Genomic DNA, 19743 nt, shown 5'->3' on the forward strand with positions numbered 1-19743 from the left:
GTTCGGGCCCACAGTGTTTAAATGCTGCCTACTGTGTAAGCAGGAACAATTCCATTGCAGCTAGCTGGAAGGGAGAGAAGCCCTGGGCATGTCTATGTACATACAGTTTGTTCCTGGTTTGCTAAATTTTCTAGATATTCAGCAGATGGAGTGATATTACGCTCATTTTAATCAACTTATTTTGTTACTCAACACCAACTGTGTTTGCATTACATACTGGGATAACTAAAATATGGCTACCATTGTTTGTATTTTTGTATGAATACAGAAAAGTAGGACTGTGCTAAATTGTTCTAAATGAAAGAGCTCACAGTTCGTAGAAAGAATCTTGCACATGTAAGGGCTCCACTTTCAGAGCTCTATCTGAGAGAAGGGGTGAGGGCAGGTTATTCTGGTCAGGACGTGACAATGGCTTCCTCTGCCTGGACTGGTTTCTTCTATTCAGCTTGCTAAAAGTTGAAATCACTGGGAGTGGAAATCATTGGAGACTGATGGGCAGAAGTCACAGCCAAGAAATGGATGGCAGCAGATGTTACCAGAGCCTGCAGGGCAGCCGTGGAGAGATGCAATGAGTGGCCAGCTAAGTGGTGGCGGCCCTACACTCAGCCATCAGGGTAGTGATAGAGAGGTGTAATGAACAGCCAGCAGAAAGGTGGCAGACAGCAGTGAGCGGCTGGGTGGGAAGTGACCAGTGGAGTGAGTAAGATGCTCTTTTACTTTTCCCCATTGAGGGGTTTGGAGGTGAACTGTGCAGATGCACCTCTGAACTCTGGCAGTGACAGTGAGTGGGGTGAAGAAAAGGGCTGGGCATCTGAAGGGGACATTCAGATTGCAGGACTTAACCTGAGAGGAAAAGGAATTACCCAGCCTACTTGGGGAGGGATTCTTACTCATGGTTTTGTTCATAAAATCTGCTTGTGATATTTTCCCAAATTAATACCAAATTATTTCCCTCTCTTTTTTTAAAAGTCTCTTTTCTACACTCAAGCTCTGTGCTCAAGAGTGGGGAAGCATTGCTTCTCAGAGGCAACCGGGGCAGTGTGTGAATTTCCAGGTTACACTGTGGGGGCTGGAGCTAGTTCAGTGTTGGATGGATGGAGAGGAACCTGTAGATACTGAACCTGGCCCTAGCTGCTGCTGGCTCCATCTGGCAGGAGGATTACAAGTATAACGCTTTCCATATGTGAGATCAGACAACTTTCAGTTTTGCCATCAAGACATTATTTATGATATTTTAATAAGTGACAAAAGAGATCTCTGTAACGACTTTTGACTCTATAGTGCCAAATAATTAAATGAACACTCTAGATCATTATCTATTTTAAAAACAGCAATATCATACAATTATTTAATCCAACATTTCAAGACCAGCAAAAATTTAGCCTGACTTCCTCCAATATAAATAGACCAAGATGTTTCTCTAATACAGTGTGCTTCAACTCCTCAATACGGAAAGAAAATGAGAATTGTGTCTAGTGAGGTTTGCCTGTGAATTCTTCAAGGTTAGTCATCCAGCTGGCAGAGCAAAGCAACACCTCGCTTGATCCAGTGCTGGACTGGTTTATCAGTCTCTAGCATGAGCGCAATGACAAAATTAGTAGAATGTCCCGTAGTGGATAGGGTTCCCTTACGCTCACTTGTCTTGTAGAGTGGACAAACATAGGCACTAGACTTCTTTATGTCTGATTTTTTAGCTTCAAAAAGAATGAACAAAAGCAATGAATTATAGACTGCAGATGTACTAGATGAATAGACATAATCTAATCTAAAGTAAAAATCAAATATTAAGTCTGATTTATTTTTAAAGCTAAATAAATATTTGACAAAATATTTTTAACCAGCAAAACTTAAAAAGTAGCCCTCTGCTTTGAATTTCTTTTACAAATCAATTTACAGAATTTACATGAACTAATAATCTAGAGGAAGTATGCTTGGTATTGCTTGTTTAGAGGAACAGATGCCTTCTTGTATTAACTGCTTTTCAAATCTTTTAAAGAGGTATTCACATCTATACAGTTACATAAAAATCAAACCATTTGACTCAGATATCATCAGGTTATAGTTTGCGTGTTAATAAGCACACTAGCTCTTCATATAAATTTCGAGTTCTAGGGCAGTTGTTCTCAATCAGGGGTTCTTCCAGAGGGTAAATTAACTCGGTGTTTCTCAACCTTTTTTATACATTAAAAATGCACTTATTTTATGTAATTTATCTAATTTTTTTATTTATTCTTTTTGCATAGTCTTAAGTATGATGGCAAGTTTATTGCCTATAGGCAATTTCTTCCAACCAACCAGTTACGATTAAGATGTTTAAACAAATGTGTTGCAACGGTAGAACAAATGTGTGTGTCTGAAAATTGTAGGTACTGGGGGTACTTATACACTTTTTTTGAAAGTGGGGGGTACTTTATAAAAAAAAAAAAAAAAAGGTTGAGAAACTGGTCTAGGGCAACTTTTATTCAGCCACTCCAGAACCTAGTCACAATTCAAGTTGGCTATGTCTACACTTGCATTCCTCTTTCAAAAGAGGAATGCAAATGAAGGAAATCAGAAATGCAAATGAAGCACTGATTTACAAACCTCATGCTTCATTTGCACAATCTCTTTTTGAAAGATTCTGTCAAAAGAAAAAAAGCAGTCTAATTTTTTTAAGAATAAGGGTTCTTTCAAAAATGGGGGTTTATTTTCAAAAGAGCCACGTTTACGCTGCTTTTTTCTTCTGAAAGAATCTCTTTCAAAAAGAGATTATGCAAATGACGTGTGAGATATGTAAATTAGCGCTTCCTATGCATTTCTGATTTGCTTCATTACATTCTTCTTTCAAAAGAGGAATGAAAGCATAGACATAGCCGTTGAGTTCCAAAGTTACCGCACTGCAGGAACTTCCCTTCACTCATGGGGAGATGGAAATGTTCATCTACATTGAATGACCACAATCACCCTGACTGATCACCCTAATTTACAATAGATAGTAACTTTTTTGCAGTAATTTTCATATATATATACCTGCCTTTGTATTTCCACTCCATCCATCTGATGAAATGGGTTTTATCCATGAAAGGTTATGCCCTAATAAATCCACCATTCTCTAAGGTGCTACAAGACTCATTGTCTTTTCTACAGATGCAGACTAACATAGCTATTCCTCTGAGACTTCTGCATGAACTGTAATGTGCCCAGGCTGTTTACACTTAAGTCACACAAGGGCTTAAATCATTTTTTTCTGACATCAGTCAGCTGCAAAGAAGCTCAAAGAACAGACTCCTCCAATGTCAATAAAAGGGGTAGATGTACAAAATGTAATACTTTATGAGGCTGACTTTCAGTTAGTTCTTAACTAAGTGGAAGCGAAATCACTTTGGCAAATCTTAAAAATCTCTCCATTAGGAATTTTTGAAAAAAATCCCCCATTTTTTCTAAACGATAAGTTGCTCCTGATCAAGGAAAACAAGAACCACATGACAGACAGCAATAAGTAGATGTAAATCAGAATAAAACATTATCAGAATCTAGCCATCTATGGACAGTATTTATGCAGCAGTTAATGAAAATTTGAGAAATGTTTACACAGAGAGTGAAATCTTGGCCCCATGTAAATAAGCTGCAAATATCCCATTGACTTTTATGGAGACAGGATTTCAAAAACTAGGCTCTCTTCTGCCAAAGCCAATCCATGTCTAAAAATACAAGCCAACCCAGTTTGGAGGCAGTGAAATTCATTTAATATAAAATGTCTATCTGACTGGCTCCTCCTTTCTCCAATCTGCACTAAATAAAGTTTTGTGGGGAAAAGGAGGCACAGACCAGATACATTTCAGATGAAAGACTGGGTCAGTCAATGCAAAGGCATGAAGTTTGGATAGGCAAGCCATTGATCACATCAGAGCTTTGTAAAGAACAAGAAGTCCTGTGGCACCTTATAGACTAACAGATATTTTGGAGCGTAAGCTTTTGTGGGCAAAGACCCACTTTGTCAGATGCAACCTTATGTACATTTGGATTTTTTGGTGAGACAGAAGCCTTGCTCTTTTGCAACATTAAAGAAATGTATTACTGCAATCTCTTGCCACATTACAATCTGAAGAAGCATTGGTTCCAGACCACTCTACTTACTTGGTTTTATCCAAATAATTGGCATTGGGTCAAAGAGCAATTTGGGATACTGTTCAGCTAATATTCCCCTGGCGAGAGAAACGAAGAAACTATTAAAATAGAACTTTATAAAAGGTATATTTTTGTAAGAGATTTTTTTATTTTACTTTGTTGGGTAGGAATTTAAAAAGGAAGGATTGGGATGAGAAAGGGAATGGAGATGAAAGGAAGAGAAAGTGAAAGAAATGTCAGAAATAATACAGATAATGGAAGCAAACAGAAAGACTTAACAAGGGAAGAATGAGAAGAGAGAGAAAAAACATAAAACAAAAGTGAGAATGAAATACAGGAAACCCCGGTTATCTGACCCCCAGTCATCCAACACTCATTTTATCCCACACCACCTCAGGTGGTGTGGGATGAAATGGAATGTTGGATAATTGGGGGCTTGGATAATTTTCCCCAGCACTGCAGAGCTGGCTGCCCGCCCAGGCTGGTTGGAACTCCCCTCCTACAGTCTGGCTGGGGGTTTGTGCCCTGACCCAGTGGCAGACTGGCGCTCCAGCCACTGGGGCTCTGTTGCCGGCCTTGCACTCCAGCCACCAGGGCTCTGCCCCTGAAGCCAGAGGGAGCTTGGTGCTCCAGCCACCAGGGCCAGCAGTGACTCTGTGCCACAGCTGCTGGGGCTCTGCAGCAGCCGGTCCCACAATGGTAGCTGGCCCTGCAGCAGCCAGTACTGTGGCTCCAGTCTTGCCATGGCAGCCGGCCCTGTGGCAGCTGGTCCCACGGTGGCAGCCAGTCTCATGGAAGCAGCCAGCTCCGCAGCAGCCAGTCCCACCGAGGCAGCTGGTCCTGGATTATCAGACCTTTACGATTATCCAACCATCCGTCTGTCTCATTTAGGTCAGATAACTTGGTTTTTTTTTGTAAAAGGAAGGGGAAATGCAGAACAGAGCTGACGGACTTCCCTGTGTTCACCCTTCTCAAAAAGTCCAGTAAAATCATCACATATAAAAACATTTCTCTCATAATTCCACACCAGGGATAGGGGTGGGCAATAAGAAATAAAAAGCCACACTATGCACTGAACTTTGCTGTTTAAACTCTTTAAAAAAAAAAAAAATGCAGTTTTCTTCCTGAACTATACTACCTCTAAAAGCATCCATTACCTTGTAATAATAGTATGATCAAAATGTAAAACCCACTGCAGGCTTTTATTTTGTGCAGCAAATTGTATGTATAGAAATAACTGCACAAGCAGAAGTGGATATAGATCTGGATTTTTTTTTAAAGCACAAACTGAGGTCCTGGATGCTTGGGTGTCAAATTTGTGTACACTAGAAGCAATATCTGGGTGTAGTATGTACCACTGTGCTCGCTTCGGCAGCACATATACTAAAATTGGAACGATGTAGTGTGTCTGGTGCAGCCCATCTCAGCTGATGGGAGAGTGCTCTCCCATCAGCATAATTACTCCACCTCTGTCAGAAGAACCCATGTTGATGGGAGAGCATTTCCTGCTGACATAGCATCCATGTGGACAATGCTTAGATTGCTGTAATTTGCATTGGTTGGAATTTTTTTCACACCCCTGAATGATGTAAATTACATTGACTTAAGGAGTAGTGTAAACCTGCCCAAATATACAGCAGACATGGAAAATTACCAACCAGTTACAGTTGGTTGAAAATATGGTCCTACTGGTGCTGTGTACTTTTCTAATTGTTTGGTGATTAGTTCCAACTACTCTGCACATTGGTTCAGAATTTTTTCCCCGAAATGTACTCTTTTACACCACTGGAATAAAGTTGCATCTGAGAATTTCCCTAGGTCTCTTCTAAAATATTCACTCTGAAGACTGTTAGGGCATGCTCACTCTCCCCTGGATTTAGAAACCGTATAAAGAAGCAAGTCCCATATTCGTACAAATAGTTTAACCATAGTGGGACAAATCATGGCCTTCTTCTGTATGGAACCAAGATGTGAATTTTAGTGCTCATTTTCATGTAGGCTGCTTTGTTGTAGGCCCTTTGAAAGGTGATGCTTCCTGAGGATGCCCAGAGCACAGTAAAGGGAGAGGTGAAATCCACCAGCTGCTCTGTGTTCAGGACCAAGAGAGCTGTTCTTGGACTGGGGTCCTGATGTAAAAAAACCTCATCTTTGCTCCTGCAGTAAGTGCTGTAGATTTGGAGAGGAATCCCTCTACTATTCACCAAAAAGATATATAGCCACTGCAAATCTATTTAAAAAAATCAAGCCCCTCTGATATGTCTCTAATTGGGCACCCAGAAACTGATCCAGCAAGGATCAATAATCCCTTTTGACAATCTTGGGCTTTTTGTTTGGAATATTTCTATGACTCACAGAGCAGGGCAATTTCACAATTGAATACTCCATTTTCATTATAAGTAAGCCCACTGCAACATTTACAACACTACAGAACAGAAGATGCATTGTGGTTTTTCCTATCAAGATATCATAGAGGATGGAAAAGATTTTTATACTGGAATATATCATTGAAATGATGCCAAAATATTTCAAAAACTCTAATAGGAACACATAAGAAAGCATGGCTTAAGATTACTATTTAATTTTAAAATTTTAATCACTGACTTGGTCCTGTCCCAGCGAGCTCCATCTAAAAATAACCCATGGATATAAACACCATCTTCTGGGGCAGTATCGGATGTATCCTTAGGAATAACCTAAAGGAAATAAGTAGAGTTGCATGTTAATACATTTCAACAACAGTTTTGTTTTAGAGTTATTCGTCCTACAAGCCAATCTTTCAGAGAGCAACCCAAAACCAGGATAAAGTAGTGGATCCTCTTCTTTCAATATTACTTTACATTATTCAACTGTTAAGATGTCATCTTTCTGAGTTATTTATCCTTTATTAGGACACTCAGGTTGATCAAGTGAGCTGTTTTTCTAATTATATAACTAAGTGTAATGAGAAGTAAACTTTTAATAGCATTCCTTTAGTGACATAAAGCAGAAAACAGTATGTACTACTGTTTAACCCAGTTGCAGATCTACAATGCCATTGATGATCAAAGTCTTGATCCTTTGGTGAGACGTGCAAATTAATCTGTCTCATCAGGCACAGGGCCCATCCTGTATATCATGGAAATATCAGGATTCATATTAGTAAAGGTATCTATACCTGAAATTTGTATCCCAGAAGGTCAATGGGAATAGTGTACTTTCTTGCATAGTTCTGCATGGCTCCAGTTAAAAAAGCTTGAGTAAAATAGAATCCCGACAGCCAAAAAACAGTTGGCTTTCCTAACTCATACCAGTCCTGGGAGGAGAGAGCAAGAGAAAGACTTTCAACCATCTTTGCTGTTCTGTACAGGCATAGGGGGCTTTTGGTGTTTTCCACAAAAAATTTAGTCATATTCTTCACAACCTTGTTTAGAGAGTGATTTTTTTTTTTTACAAACTATGTCCAATCATGCTTTTATTTTAAATCAAACAGAATTATTAGAAACACCATTTCTTTTGATTTACCTGCAAAAATTTCAGCCTCGCTAGAAAATCTACGATGTAGCTTCCCAATGGTTTCAGACTTGGGTATGAACGGTTAGCCCAGTTCTCAGCAACTTTTCCGACAAGTAGACTACTACTCAGAGCCTCCAACTCAGAATCCATAACAACCAGTCCTTTAATTGCTTTTTTCAGATTTATTAAGGTGATACGTATAGTTCGAATTAAACTAGAATGAAAGGAAATATCAGAAAACTGTCACTAAAATAGAAAATGTTTAACATTATTTGTGAGATGTGAAATCATCATATAACCAGTTTTCCTCATTCACAACTTGCCATATTTGCAAAATTACAGGTTGTGCCTTACTGTTGCCATTTAATAGACCTTTTCTTCTGTTTTTCTAAACGTATACTGAGGCATCATGTCCAATGGCTATGTTATGTGTCAGTCAGGGGACCTGAGTTCTATTCCAAACACTACCACTGACTTGCTTTGTGACTTGGGACAGATTGGTTAATTTCTGTCTCATTTCTTCCTGGCCTCAAAGGCTTCTGAGAGGTTTAACTCATTATGTAGGAGAGGATTCTGTCATGGATTTCATAGATTTTGTGACTTTAATGGACTACCATGACTTCTTTTGCTTCAGCCTGCTACAAGGGCAGGGCTACAGCAACTGTCAGCCCCTGCCGATGATAGGACTGGAGTACCAGTCAGTGGTCAGTGTCTGGGACCACGGCAGCAGCCTGGGCCTGGAGTAGCCACCTGTCAGTCTCCACCACAGAAGCAGCAGCTGGAGCAGCCATCAGGGCTGAGTCAGCCTCAGTGTCTCCTGTAAGCTGAGCACTTGGGCAGCCACTCACAAACGGTTCAAATGCTATCCCACTGATTAGCAGAGCGTCCACAGCACCTGCAGTCAGCAGCACGTTTCTACTGATGGTGCACATCCACACATGCCTAGGTGCATTAACAACATTTATTCTGCACAGAGATGGAATAAATTAAAAAGGAACATTAGTCAGCCCCCACAACCACAGCAGCAACCATTGACGCAGGAGCAGTCAGTGGGGTTGCAGCAACTGCTGCTGCCACAGGAGCAGCATCTAAAGCCAGAGCTATCCCCCGTCGGGTTGCCATCATTACTTTCCTCACAGAGTATTTTAAGTAAAAGTCACAGGCAGGTTGCAAGCTGATATGAATTCCTGTTTATTGCTTGGGACCTGTCCATGACTTTTACTAAAATATCTCTGACAAACTCTCATGCTTACTCATTATGAACTGTAAAATGCCTGTGATAGCTAGATGGAAGGTTATATAGAAGTGCAAATTATTTTCAGATAAGTTGAAATAATTGATTCCAAAAAAGAACCTAGATCCAAGCACCACTGGATCCAAAGTCAGACTTTGCAGCTTGCCTCTGTCATGTTAGTGAAACAAGATAAAAATTTTGATCTGGAATCCCCCAGTCTTTGGGAAAAGTCATGGGGTGAGTCAATGTTCCAATGCAAAGACCACCTCTAACTTAAAAAAATGAGAACACGATACAGTGAATGTTTTTGGGAAAATAGTGGCCCAATCACAGCTCTATAAGATATACATTATTTTGGATTTCATAGTCTCTTGCTTACGCTGTTCTGGCAAGAAGATAAAACAGGAATTTTAAAAATCACAGAATCATAGAAGTGTCGGACTGGAAGGGACCTCCATAGATCACAGTTCTACTCAAGTGCCTTGCACTAAGTTATACCTAGACCATTTCTTACAGGTGTTTGTCTAACCTGTCAAAAACTTCCAGTGATGGAGATTCTACAACCTCCCTAGGCAATGTGTTCCAGTGCTTAGCTAGAACAACGTACAATATGTTTATAAAATATATGGGGAGGCAAGTTTCAGACAACAGAGCAGTATGGAAAAGGAGAATTAGAGAAATAAGGGGACTTGGAGAGTGAATTAAGAAATGGGGTAGAGTTACAGGAGAAACTTGTAAGAGAATTACGTGGCAGAGGGGGAAAGATAAGCAGAGGGAGAGGGGAGATCAAGAAGGAGGAAAATAAGTGTGACAGGAAAAAAAGGGGAGCAGACAGAGAGATAAACTAGGAGAAATAAATAGGAATCTGGCTGAAGTGAGATGGAGACTGGGGATCCAAAGTAAAGAAGAAATTAGAGGGTTATGACTGACACCAAAAAGAGTGTAGGTGAGAGTGTAAGAATAACCAGGGAAAAGAGAAGAGAAGTGATGGGGCACAGATATGAGAAGGTAAGAAAACAATAAAAAGGAGAGAAATACAAAGGAAGGAGTTAAAAAGGAAATGATACAAGCATAGGTAAAAGGAGACTAAAAGAAGAGGATAGATGGAATAAAGAAATGAAGTGAAAAACAAAGTACTACAATTTCAATCCCACAGATCACCTATTCCCAAACTTTTCTTTGGACCCTCCACATTACATACAGTATCATACAATTCATTTTCCATTTACATATTTTCCTTAAGTACTACAGTTTGCCTGGTCCAAAAAAGGAAAAGGCAGGGAAAGCAGACACTGTTGAACTGGAGTAAAAAGGTCTTCAAAGTAAAGTCTATAGAGATGCTTGGCAGGAAAGGGATCTGCTATGGATGGGTTTACTGAAAGTAAATTTGAATTAAATTAATTCCCTTACTTGTTAAACCTCTCCATTTCTTGCACCAACACGGTGTTCATACTTTCCTCATACCTCACAGGATACTTAAGTAGGGCAGCTTCAATATCAAAATCATTTGGAAGCTGTAAATGTCAATATATTTGGACACATTTTGGTAAATGGACATTTTCATTTGGAATTGTTTCAAAGCAATAATAAAAGTAAAAATACCCAAAGCAACTGCATAAGTTCCACAGTGAATGACTGATATACAGCAACACACCCGCTGAAATATTGGTTGGTTGATAAAAATAGCTTGACCACCACAGAAAATGGAAAAAAAATGTAAATGTTTCAGTGATTGCAAAGTTTCTTGCAATGCTGAATTGACTTACTTCCCAAGTTATTTATTCTCATTTCTGTCCCTTCTACTCCGAGTTGCTCATTGACACATCCCCCATTTTAGACAGGACAGTGGACTTGCCACAGCCTGATAAGTGCTTTGCTTTCACTTTGTGTTGGATAGCTTAATGCTCCATTCTGAGTTTTTCCCCAATGCAAAATGAAACTTAGGAATCAGAGATGTAGCACGGGGTAGGGAGAGAAAGAGAACCACTTTACGAAGTCACTGTTTTATTTCAAATAAATCATTATTCCATTAAGGTAATTATGCCATGCCCATCATTATGATACCTAGGTACTTCATACCAAACAAGGAGATTTAGATTAATTGGACATAGTTAACCTATTCTACTGCTGTCCTTTAAGGATAACATGTAAGAGTGTTTTTATTTGTTTTCTTAATTAGTTAATGTGTATTTTTCTTAAGGAAGAAATTATCTGATGTTTGGAATGGAACTTGGTAAGATTTGCTGTAGTTCTTATGGAGAATGGGAACACGTCATAGCCCTCAAAAGAGCCTTATCTCCTGCATATACAAGCTCTGGCCTTGAGGTGCACAAGTCCATTGTTTCTGAGGAGTGATCCTTGCAGCAAAGTCTTTTAGGTGTGCTGAGCACAGGCCATTTAGTGCTTTGAAAATAAGAACCAAGAACTTCAACTTAATGCAATGTTCTAAGGGACCCAGTGGAGAAAGTAGAACTGTGGGCTGCTCAGTAACTAAATTTGTTGCTGAGAAAGTGTGTCATTGAAACTGCATTGTTGTAATCCCAGAAAGAGTTAAAGAAGGTATTTCTGTACCTACCAGTTCTCTTGTGGACCAATCAAGTATTCAGTTGCCCCTTGCCATTGACTAATGAAAATCTCCAGGCAGCACATTAAGGTGGCCAGTTAATCAGGGGAGTATTTGTTATTCTAATAAATTATTAAGCTATTTGTCTTTTTACATTACCTTAATGAGAATATCATCAGCAATTTCATACAGAGTGCTGTCACCACCTCCTGAGGAGCTGCCCTGTGTACTTCCTCCTTGTATTAGTATCAGAGATTCAAAGAGGAGTTTTGTTTGCTGGAGATCCTTTGAAATATCCACATTTTCATGCAACCCAAACACCTCTGGCTGTTGACTAAATGGAAGATTCTATGGCAAAACACAAGCAATACATTTTCATAAGATACATCAGTGCATTAAGGGCCTGATCTTACGCTTTTTAATGGAAAGATTCCATTTAGCTTCAGAAGACACTGAATTAGGCCTAGAACCATGATCTCAAAAATAGTGACTCCCTTGACAATGGCTTTCTTCTTTTTATACCAAGCCCTACTATCTATCTGTTGATCGCCTCACTAAGTTGTGCACAATCTGGAATGCAACAAAATTTAGCGTGTTTCAAATCCCAAAGCACTTTATATCATAACACAGCTGCAAGGAGGTCAAGGAAAGGAAGAAGGATGGGCATGCAATGAAAAATGAAGTATACCCAAAAGCATTATTTTGTTGATCTGTGAAACGTACATAAACTACCAAGAAAAAATTATTGCTTCATGCACGACCAATGAGATCTGGGTAAAAAGTGTTTCCCTTTCTTATTATGGATTACCCATCTTCTGCACAATTCATAATTCCAGAAACTTGATGCTAGAAAACCAAGTCCTGACCTCAATGCAAGACAGCAGGATTTGAATACATGCTCTAAGTGAAATTACAACCTGATATTTCACCCAGATCACTTTGTAGTTTGATCATGTCAGATTTCAAAATCTAATAATGAGACTCTGGCTAGGTCAGAGTTTAGAAAGGAGATGTCTCAGAAAACACAATGCAGCAGGGAGTAAAATTTGCGATTCAGTGTCAGAGGACATTAAAGCAATGCATGTACTTAGCGCTTAATGAATATCTTAGGCACTTTTTGCAAAAGCAGGTGTACTATCCCTAATGTTTTGCCAAATTCCAACAAAAAGCAGTTACATTTGATTTGTCTAAATTCCCTTGAGGTTTCAATTCTTATTTAAAGTTAACGGTGAACTGTTCTACAGCTTCTGTACTCTACCCCAGAAGTTGTTGTAGTCCAGTGATGTGAGTTATTGAGAGAATTTATTATTATTTTGAAAAGAAATTTAAGATCCTTAGAGCAAAGGTATTATACAAGGACTAAATATTATTATTTTAGATGTTCCAGCATATTAATACTAGAAAATGAATTTGTTACAGTCATACAGACATAACTTTTTAAACTTAATGGAATATCAAGTTAAAAATGACATATCAAAGAAAGTATTTTCTTTTTGCAATATTCATTAATGCAATTAGACCAAATATTATGTGAGTTTCCATTGTACAATGAAACCAAGTTACCTTAATAAATTCAATGTAGTCCTCATAAGTGCCTTTTGGTGGTGCATAGTAGTTCCCACTGGGAGAAAAGGTGTAGCGTGGATTTTCTACTACATCTGGATTATAAAAATCATCCAGCATAGTCAGTAGTAAACGTCTGTCCCAGTCATCTGTTACTCGGCCTCCATAGTTACATTCTCCCGTAAGATAAGATATAGCTTCAAATGGAACATGGTCATATTCATTTATGAAGAGCTGAAACGAAGATAATACCAAGATGATTCCAAGCTGGGAGGGGTTGCAACTGCTTTGGAGAATAGGGTCATAATTCAAAATGATCTGGATAAATTGGAGAAATGGTCGGAGTTAAACAGGATGCAGTTTAATAAGGACAAATGCAAAGTGCTCCACTTGAGAAGGAACAATCAGTTTCACACATACAGAATGGGGAGAGACTGTCTAGGAATGATGACAGCAGAAAGGGATCTAGGGGTTACAGTGGACCACAAGCTAAATATGAGTCAACAGTGTGATGCTGTTGCAAAAAAAGCAAACATGATTCTGGGATGCATTAACAGGTGTGTTGTGAACAAGACACGAGAAGTCATTCTCCCGCTCTACTCTGCGCTGGTTAGGCCTCAGCGGGAGTATTGTGTCCAGTTCTGGGCACCGCAATTCAAGAAAGATGTGGAGAAATTAGAGAGGGTCCAGAAAAGAGCAACAAGAATGATTAAAGGTCTAGAGAATGTGACCTTGAAAAAAAGCTGAAAGAATTGGGCTTGTTTAGTTTGGAAAAGAGAAGATTGAGGGGAGACATGATAGCGGTTTTCAGGTATCTAAAAGGGTGTCATAAGGAGGAGGGAGAAAACTTGTTCTTCTTGGCCTCTGAGGATAGAACAAGAGGCAATGGGCTTAAACTGCAGCAAGGGAGGTTTAGGTTGGACATTAGGAAAAAGTTCCTAACTGTCAGGGTGGTCAAACAGTGGAATAAATTGCCAAGGGAGGTTGTGGAATCTCCGTCGCTGGAGATATTTAAGAACAGGTTAGATAGATGTCTATCAGGGATGGTTTAGACAGTACTTGGTCCTGCCATTGGGGCAGGGGGCTGGACTTGATGGCCTCTCAAGGTCCTTTCCAGTCCTAGTGTTCTACGATTCTATGATTAATAATAAATCTAAGTTTACCCCTCAGAAGCCCAATTAGGCTTGAAAATCAAATCCTGTAGTTCAGGGTTTCCCAAACTTTATATGGCTGGGACTCAGTTTTTTTCAGTACTGTTTTGTGCAGCCCAAAAATATAAATTCATATAAAAATTGAAAAATGAATACATTTTCACTGTTTATTATTTATTTACAATAATAATAGTACATAGCAATAATTTGTATATTTGCTAAGGACTAGTATTTTTTTTCCCAAGGACCAGTACTGGCCACAGACCGCACTTTGGGAAACACTGCTATAGTTAATAAGAGAAAGAGTATGAGCTGCCTTTTATTATTAAATAGAAAAGGAACAGAGATGAGGCCACAAACTAACATACCGTTCCTTGAAGAGCCTCGCAGAGCATGAGTAGCATACAGAGTGGAGATAAAACTCTAATTTGTACAGAACTGTAGTAAATGTTCTCCCCCAATACAGCAGCAAGTTCAAGTTCTTAAGTCTTGACCCATCTAAAATTCCCATTTGAAGTTAATGGGAGTTTTACCTGAGTAACACAAACCGGGCAGAGACCCAAAGATTTGTCCCAGGATTGATTAATCATCCAATCATTCTTACAGTATTCAAAATTATGTATCTCTGGCAGCCTGATTTTTCTAGTGAAAACATATTTCTTTCTTTTACTGAATTCTGTTGGATGTTTCTGGGAGTATCTTGCTTTTAACCTTCACAATGTTTCACTCTTTCAATGACTCATAATTAGTTTTTTTCCAGCAGCTCAAACTCAATATTTGTAAGTCCCACCTAAATTCTCATGTGTCTTGTCTAGCTTAGTCAACTTATTCTCAGGAGTCCTATAGAACTAGTCAGATGGGACAGTCTTGGCCATTTGCTGCATATTAAAATTTCCTCTGATTAAAGAGCAGTGAGCAGCACTAGTTTGATCGTGCCAACTGGACAGTGAGTCCTCCTTTGAAATATGGTTCTCTCTCTGCTACACTGAGTTCCAAATGGCTCTGTGAATTTTTTGTTTTAGAAAATTTATCTCAGTGTAACAAGGTATTTAATATTTTTATAGCTGTAATATGGTTTGTGTTATTTTATTTCAATAGCAACAGAAATCTGAACTAAAGTTGTAGAAACCTATTTATGATCGTGTGTTTGAGCATTTAACACAGACACGTCTGTACTGTGGAAACAACAGTAAACAAATAATTACCTGTAGCTGTCTGATGCTGATTCGCAAGTCTGACTCATTAAATCCATATGGAATATTCCAGCCAAGGGGACCAAACTTCTTTCTCTCCTGAACAAGAGCATGAAAAAAGCAAACTCCAAAGAGCAGTTTTTCCCATGTCTTCAAGAAAACAACAACAAAAAGTATTAACTGGTATAGATGCATATACTTTTTAATTTATGCAGATGGCTGGAAAAAAAGTAGTTTGAAAAACATTTCATTAAGATTTTAAATACTCTGTTTTAGAAATGTTAGATTATGATTAACATGACGGTTTTTTAAATGTTGTGAAGATACTAAATAACAATATGGAATTGACGGTTAACATTCTTAAAGCCTATTCCTGCAATCTCTGACCAATAGGTTCTATGTTCACACCCATGAGTACAGGTTGAACGTCTCTACTCCAGCACCCTTGGGACCTGACTGGTGCTGGACGAAAGAATTCGCTGAACTGTGGGAGGTCAATATTGTCTAGCAGCATTACCAACACTTTCCCTGCTCACTGGGCTCTTAGAAGACATCTTGGGACAAATTATAGCTAAATAACAGCACAGAACACTGAGAGCCAGGCCTGGTGGTTGGAAACAAACTTTATGGGACCATGGGAAACTTGGACACACCCCTGCTAAGTGGTCATCTGGCTAGGTTAAAATCATGCTGAATTATGAACGCTGCTGTGTAAGAGAGTCCCGGATTACAGAGGTTCAACCTGTAGTAACACTGAAGCCATAGGATTATTTGGGGAGATGTGCATTACACTGTTAAGGGTTTTCAGGATCAGACCATTACTTATAAACTAATGAAATGAAGGCTACTGACCTGGAATAGGAGTTTATAAACATGGACTCTTCATGCTTTCACTATGACTGGTGCAACATGAATGGCAGAATTCTACTTAGCAGTGTTAGTTGGAGTGCTCACACATCTCTCTTACCCCTCTTCTTCAGTGATGACTGAAAGTTCCTGGGCAAGGTTTTAAAAGGGGCATGGCACTATAGATTGAACCTCTTTAGTCTGGCATCCTTAGGACCTTGGGAAATTATCAACACTTCCACTGCTTTCTGGTCTATTAGAAGATGTTTAGGGTTAAATTAGAGCTAAATAACAGCACAGAACACTGAGAGCCAGGACTGGTGGCTGTAAACAAATTTTATGGCATTACAGAAAACTTGTTCACACCAAGTGGACATCCAGCTAACTAAAATCATGCTGCACCTAGGATGGTGCTGGACCAGAGAATGCCGGACTTGAGAGCTTGAACCTGTACTGTTGTCTCAGCTCCTTCCACTGCAACTCCAGGGCTACAGTTACACTAGTGAGTTTTGCCGACAAAACCAGTGGCATGTCCACACACAAAATGTACTTTGTTGACAGTCTGTCGATTAAACTCAGCACTTTCACCAGCAGCGTTCTGCCTCTCAGCCATGAGGCATAATGCTGCTATTGACTGATTCTGTTGATAAAAAAGATGTGTGGACACCTTGGGGGAACTCCTCTCGACAGACAGGGCAACCAGAACAATGGGCAGCCCTGTTTGCTGTGCTCCTGAGTACCTGTTTTGTCAAGAGAGCAGCTGGGCAGTCCAGCCGCTCTGTCGACAGAGTGGAGCATTCTTCTGATTGCTTTTGTTTTTGGCCACACTGTCGACAGAAGTTTTGCCAGGAAATCTCTTCCAACAGTGACTTCTGTCGACATATTGCTGTAGTGTAACTGTAGTCCAGGTCTTTTCATAAGTAGGACTCAGAATCAGAGGGGAAAAGTGGGCTAGGACCATTAATATAGAGTCCCTCTCAAAGAACATTGGTTACAGGTAGATGACCTTCATTTCTTTATTGAGTGCCCCCTGCTTATCCCTAGTCATGGAATAAATTAATGAGGAGAAACTCAGACCCATGATGGTGGGAACAAAGACAGCAAAAAGTGGGTGTGCCATCAGCACTTGTAATTCACTTATGTACCCGGCTGAAGTGATAGTTATCAAGATGACCATCTTAATGGATAAACAGAGTAATGTACACTTCCCATCAAGTTTAAACAGATGTTGCAATTAGGGTAAGCACTAAGTCCCAAGGTGATATAGGCTCACTAAATGGTGGAAATAGATTATTAAGACCTTTCAAGAATCTTCTGACTACAGCATGAGTAAAAGCCAATTTTCTATCCCCAGGGACATGGTATGCTAACATCATTCTGCAATATACTGACTGATGACAAGATCCATTCTTTTAAGATATATGTAGTCCAATATAAAGGTAATTGGAACTGTATATGGATCTACCTCATACACAGAAACCAACAGTAAATATGGCTTCCCTTTATAACCACACAATTTTTGTGTAGATTCTTGACTTAAATTAATCAGTACATTTTGCTCTTCTAGTGAACACAACTGTTGAAACAATCCAGAGTTTTTTCCACCACACAATGAAGTAAAGTATCGGAGGGTAGCCGTGTTAGTCTGGATCTGTAACAGCAACGAAGGGTCCTGTGGCACCTTATAGACTAACAGAAAAGTTTTGAGCATGAGCTTTCGTGAGCACACACTCACTTCATCAGATGAAGTGAGTCTGTGCTCACGAAAGCTCATGCTCAAAACTTTTCTGTTAGTCTATAAGGTGCCACAGGACCCTTCGTTGCTGTTACAATGAAGTGAGAAATTGCACATATGGATACTAAAGCATCCCTTGTTTTTGTGTCAATAAGCATGTTACTAATGTCCTATATAACCATTTGAACACGTGAACAAAGCCCAGATACATGTTGCCTGTCCCACACTGGTAAAATTATGCTGGACTACTGCTGTTTATCACTCTCTGCATGAAAGGAATTGCATGCATAAACCCTAATTTAACAGACGTGCATCTGATATTGAGTTATTTTCTCTGCCTGCTCTTGAGCAGCATATCTCACTCTTCCTGCTGCTCTTGGATGCAAAAATAACTATTACAATAGTCCCCCACAAACTGAATTGGTGTGCTAGCATTTCTTCCTTCAGAAACCACTTGAGATCAGACAGAGACCACTGGTCAGACGGTCTGCTAAGGTATTTAAATTCTTCTGATTAATTAATTGCTATGAGGTGAAACTTATGTCTTATATACCAATCCTAAAGAAACGTTGCCTCTCTGCAAAATTGTAATGAATGGTCTTCCTTTTGCTTGTTTAACTAATATAGCATTGCCATTTTATTGCCTGTTGCCACTTGAACCAGTCTGTGTTTTACAAGGTACAAATGATTTTAAAGCCTATCTTACTGTTTTCAGTTCTAGAACACTAATATGTATCTTTTTCTCTCCACTGATGATCCATGCCCACTGATTATCAAACTGTTGTCTAAATTACCCTCCCCTGCACCCTCACAGTACATGCATGAATTACATGCCGTTCATTACCTTTGGACCATCTGAGCATCATATTACAGTGGAGTTATCCCTTTTGGTCAATGTTTTCTGTGCTTGGTTGGTAGTTACTGAACTACCCTTTTTGTAGTCCCCTTATTTGTAAACAACTAGGGGCAGTCACTGATGTGGCCAATGCTAGAAGTGTTATCAACTTAAAGAAAAAAAAAAGCCTGTTTGCTATGGAGAGTATAAAAGTGGAAGCGTCTCTACTTTTATTTTTACAAAGCTCTCTTCTGAAAGAAATGGTTTGGCCACCAAGGAGTCCAACATGATCCCTATGAAAGGGATTCTGTTATAAATGTGCAAATGATTTTTTACCAATTCACCCAGATTAGCAAATGGCAATATTGCTTTATATCCCATATGCATCTTTTCCTTTTATGTTTTTATCATTCAGTCATCTAAGGAGATATATATATATATATATATATATATATCACATAGACAACCATATATATCCCTATAAGGTATTGATCTTGTTAGTTTTAATTCTGTAGAATCTGATTCTGGGACGTGAATCCTATTACCTCCAGCTCATTACAATCATGTGGCCATCAATACAATCATTATTAAGCACTAAAAATAATCAAGCTACAGGGAGGTGTGTGAGCACTCTAACAAATAGCTAATAACTCTTCCAGCATTTAAGCTATTCTTGCCAGAGTATTCCATGAGTAGGAATATGTAAAGAATACTCAAAAAAGAGCAGTTGCCAACACTGTAATAGTGAAAGTCTTTCTAGCACTCACCTTGTTGGCAATGTTCATGCCTGTGACTTTATGGCAGCAAAACTGGGTAAAGATACATTTCAGTATGATAATGCAAAGTATTTTTCATTCTTAACAATTTCATTTTGACTTGAAACAATTATTACCTAAATGTAGAAAGGAATTTTTGCCAGGCTGCAGTATGGTACTATTGCTGGGTTTGACCCCTTGCCTACTTCACTTCTACTTGTTTAGCAGGTGTTTCCCACTAATTGTATACAGAGACACCGGAATACTTT

At 39.1% G+C, this 19743-nt stretch overlaps 1 protein-coding gene across 1 annotated transcript in view; it reads right to left on the reverse strand.

Moving 5' to 3' along the window:
• Window positions 1–103: 103 nt before the first annotated feature.
• DNAH12 (dynein axonemal heavy chain 12) overlaps window positions 104–19743 on the reverse strand; it is a 150842-nt gene continuing 131202 nt past the window's right edge. The window contains exons 68-76 of the mRNA XM_075005777.1: window positions 15316–15453; window positions 12960–13193; window positions 11556–11744; window positions 10244–10347; window positions 7609–7813; window positions 7262–7399; window positions 6709–6800; window positions 4117–4184; window positions 104–1694 (exon numbers count right to left, since the gene is read on the reverse strand). Of these exons, the coding sequence (XP_074861878.1) occupies window positions 1504–1694; window positions 4117–4184; window positions 6709–6800; window positions 7262–7399; window positions 7609–7813; window positions 10244–10347; window positions 11556–11744; window positions 12960–13193; window positions 15316–15453 (1359 nt within the window). The 3' untranslated portion in view covers window positions 104–1503. The remainder of the gene's footprint in view (window positions 1695–4116; window positions 4185–6708; window positions 6801–7261; window positions 7400–7608; window positions 7814–10243; window positions 10348–11555; window positions 11745–12959; window positions 13194–15315; window positions 15454–19743) is intronic.

This window comes from Carettochelys insculpta, chromosome 11 (genome assembly GCF_033958435.1).
Source record: "Carettochelys insculpta isolate YL-2023 chromosome 11, ASM3395843v1, whole genome shotgun sequence".
Classification (NCBI taxonomy): domain Eukaryota; kingdom Metazoa; phylum Chordata; order Testudines; family Carettochelyidae; genus Carettochelys; species Carettochelys insculpta.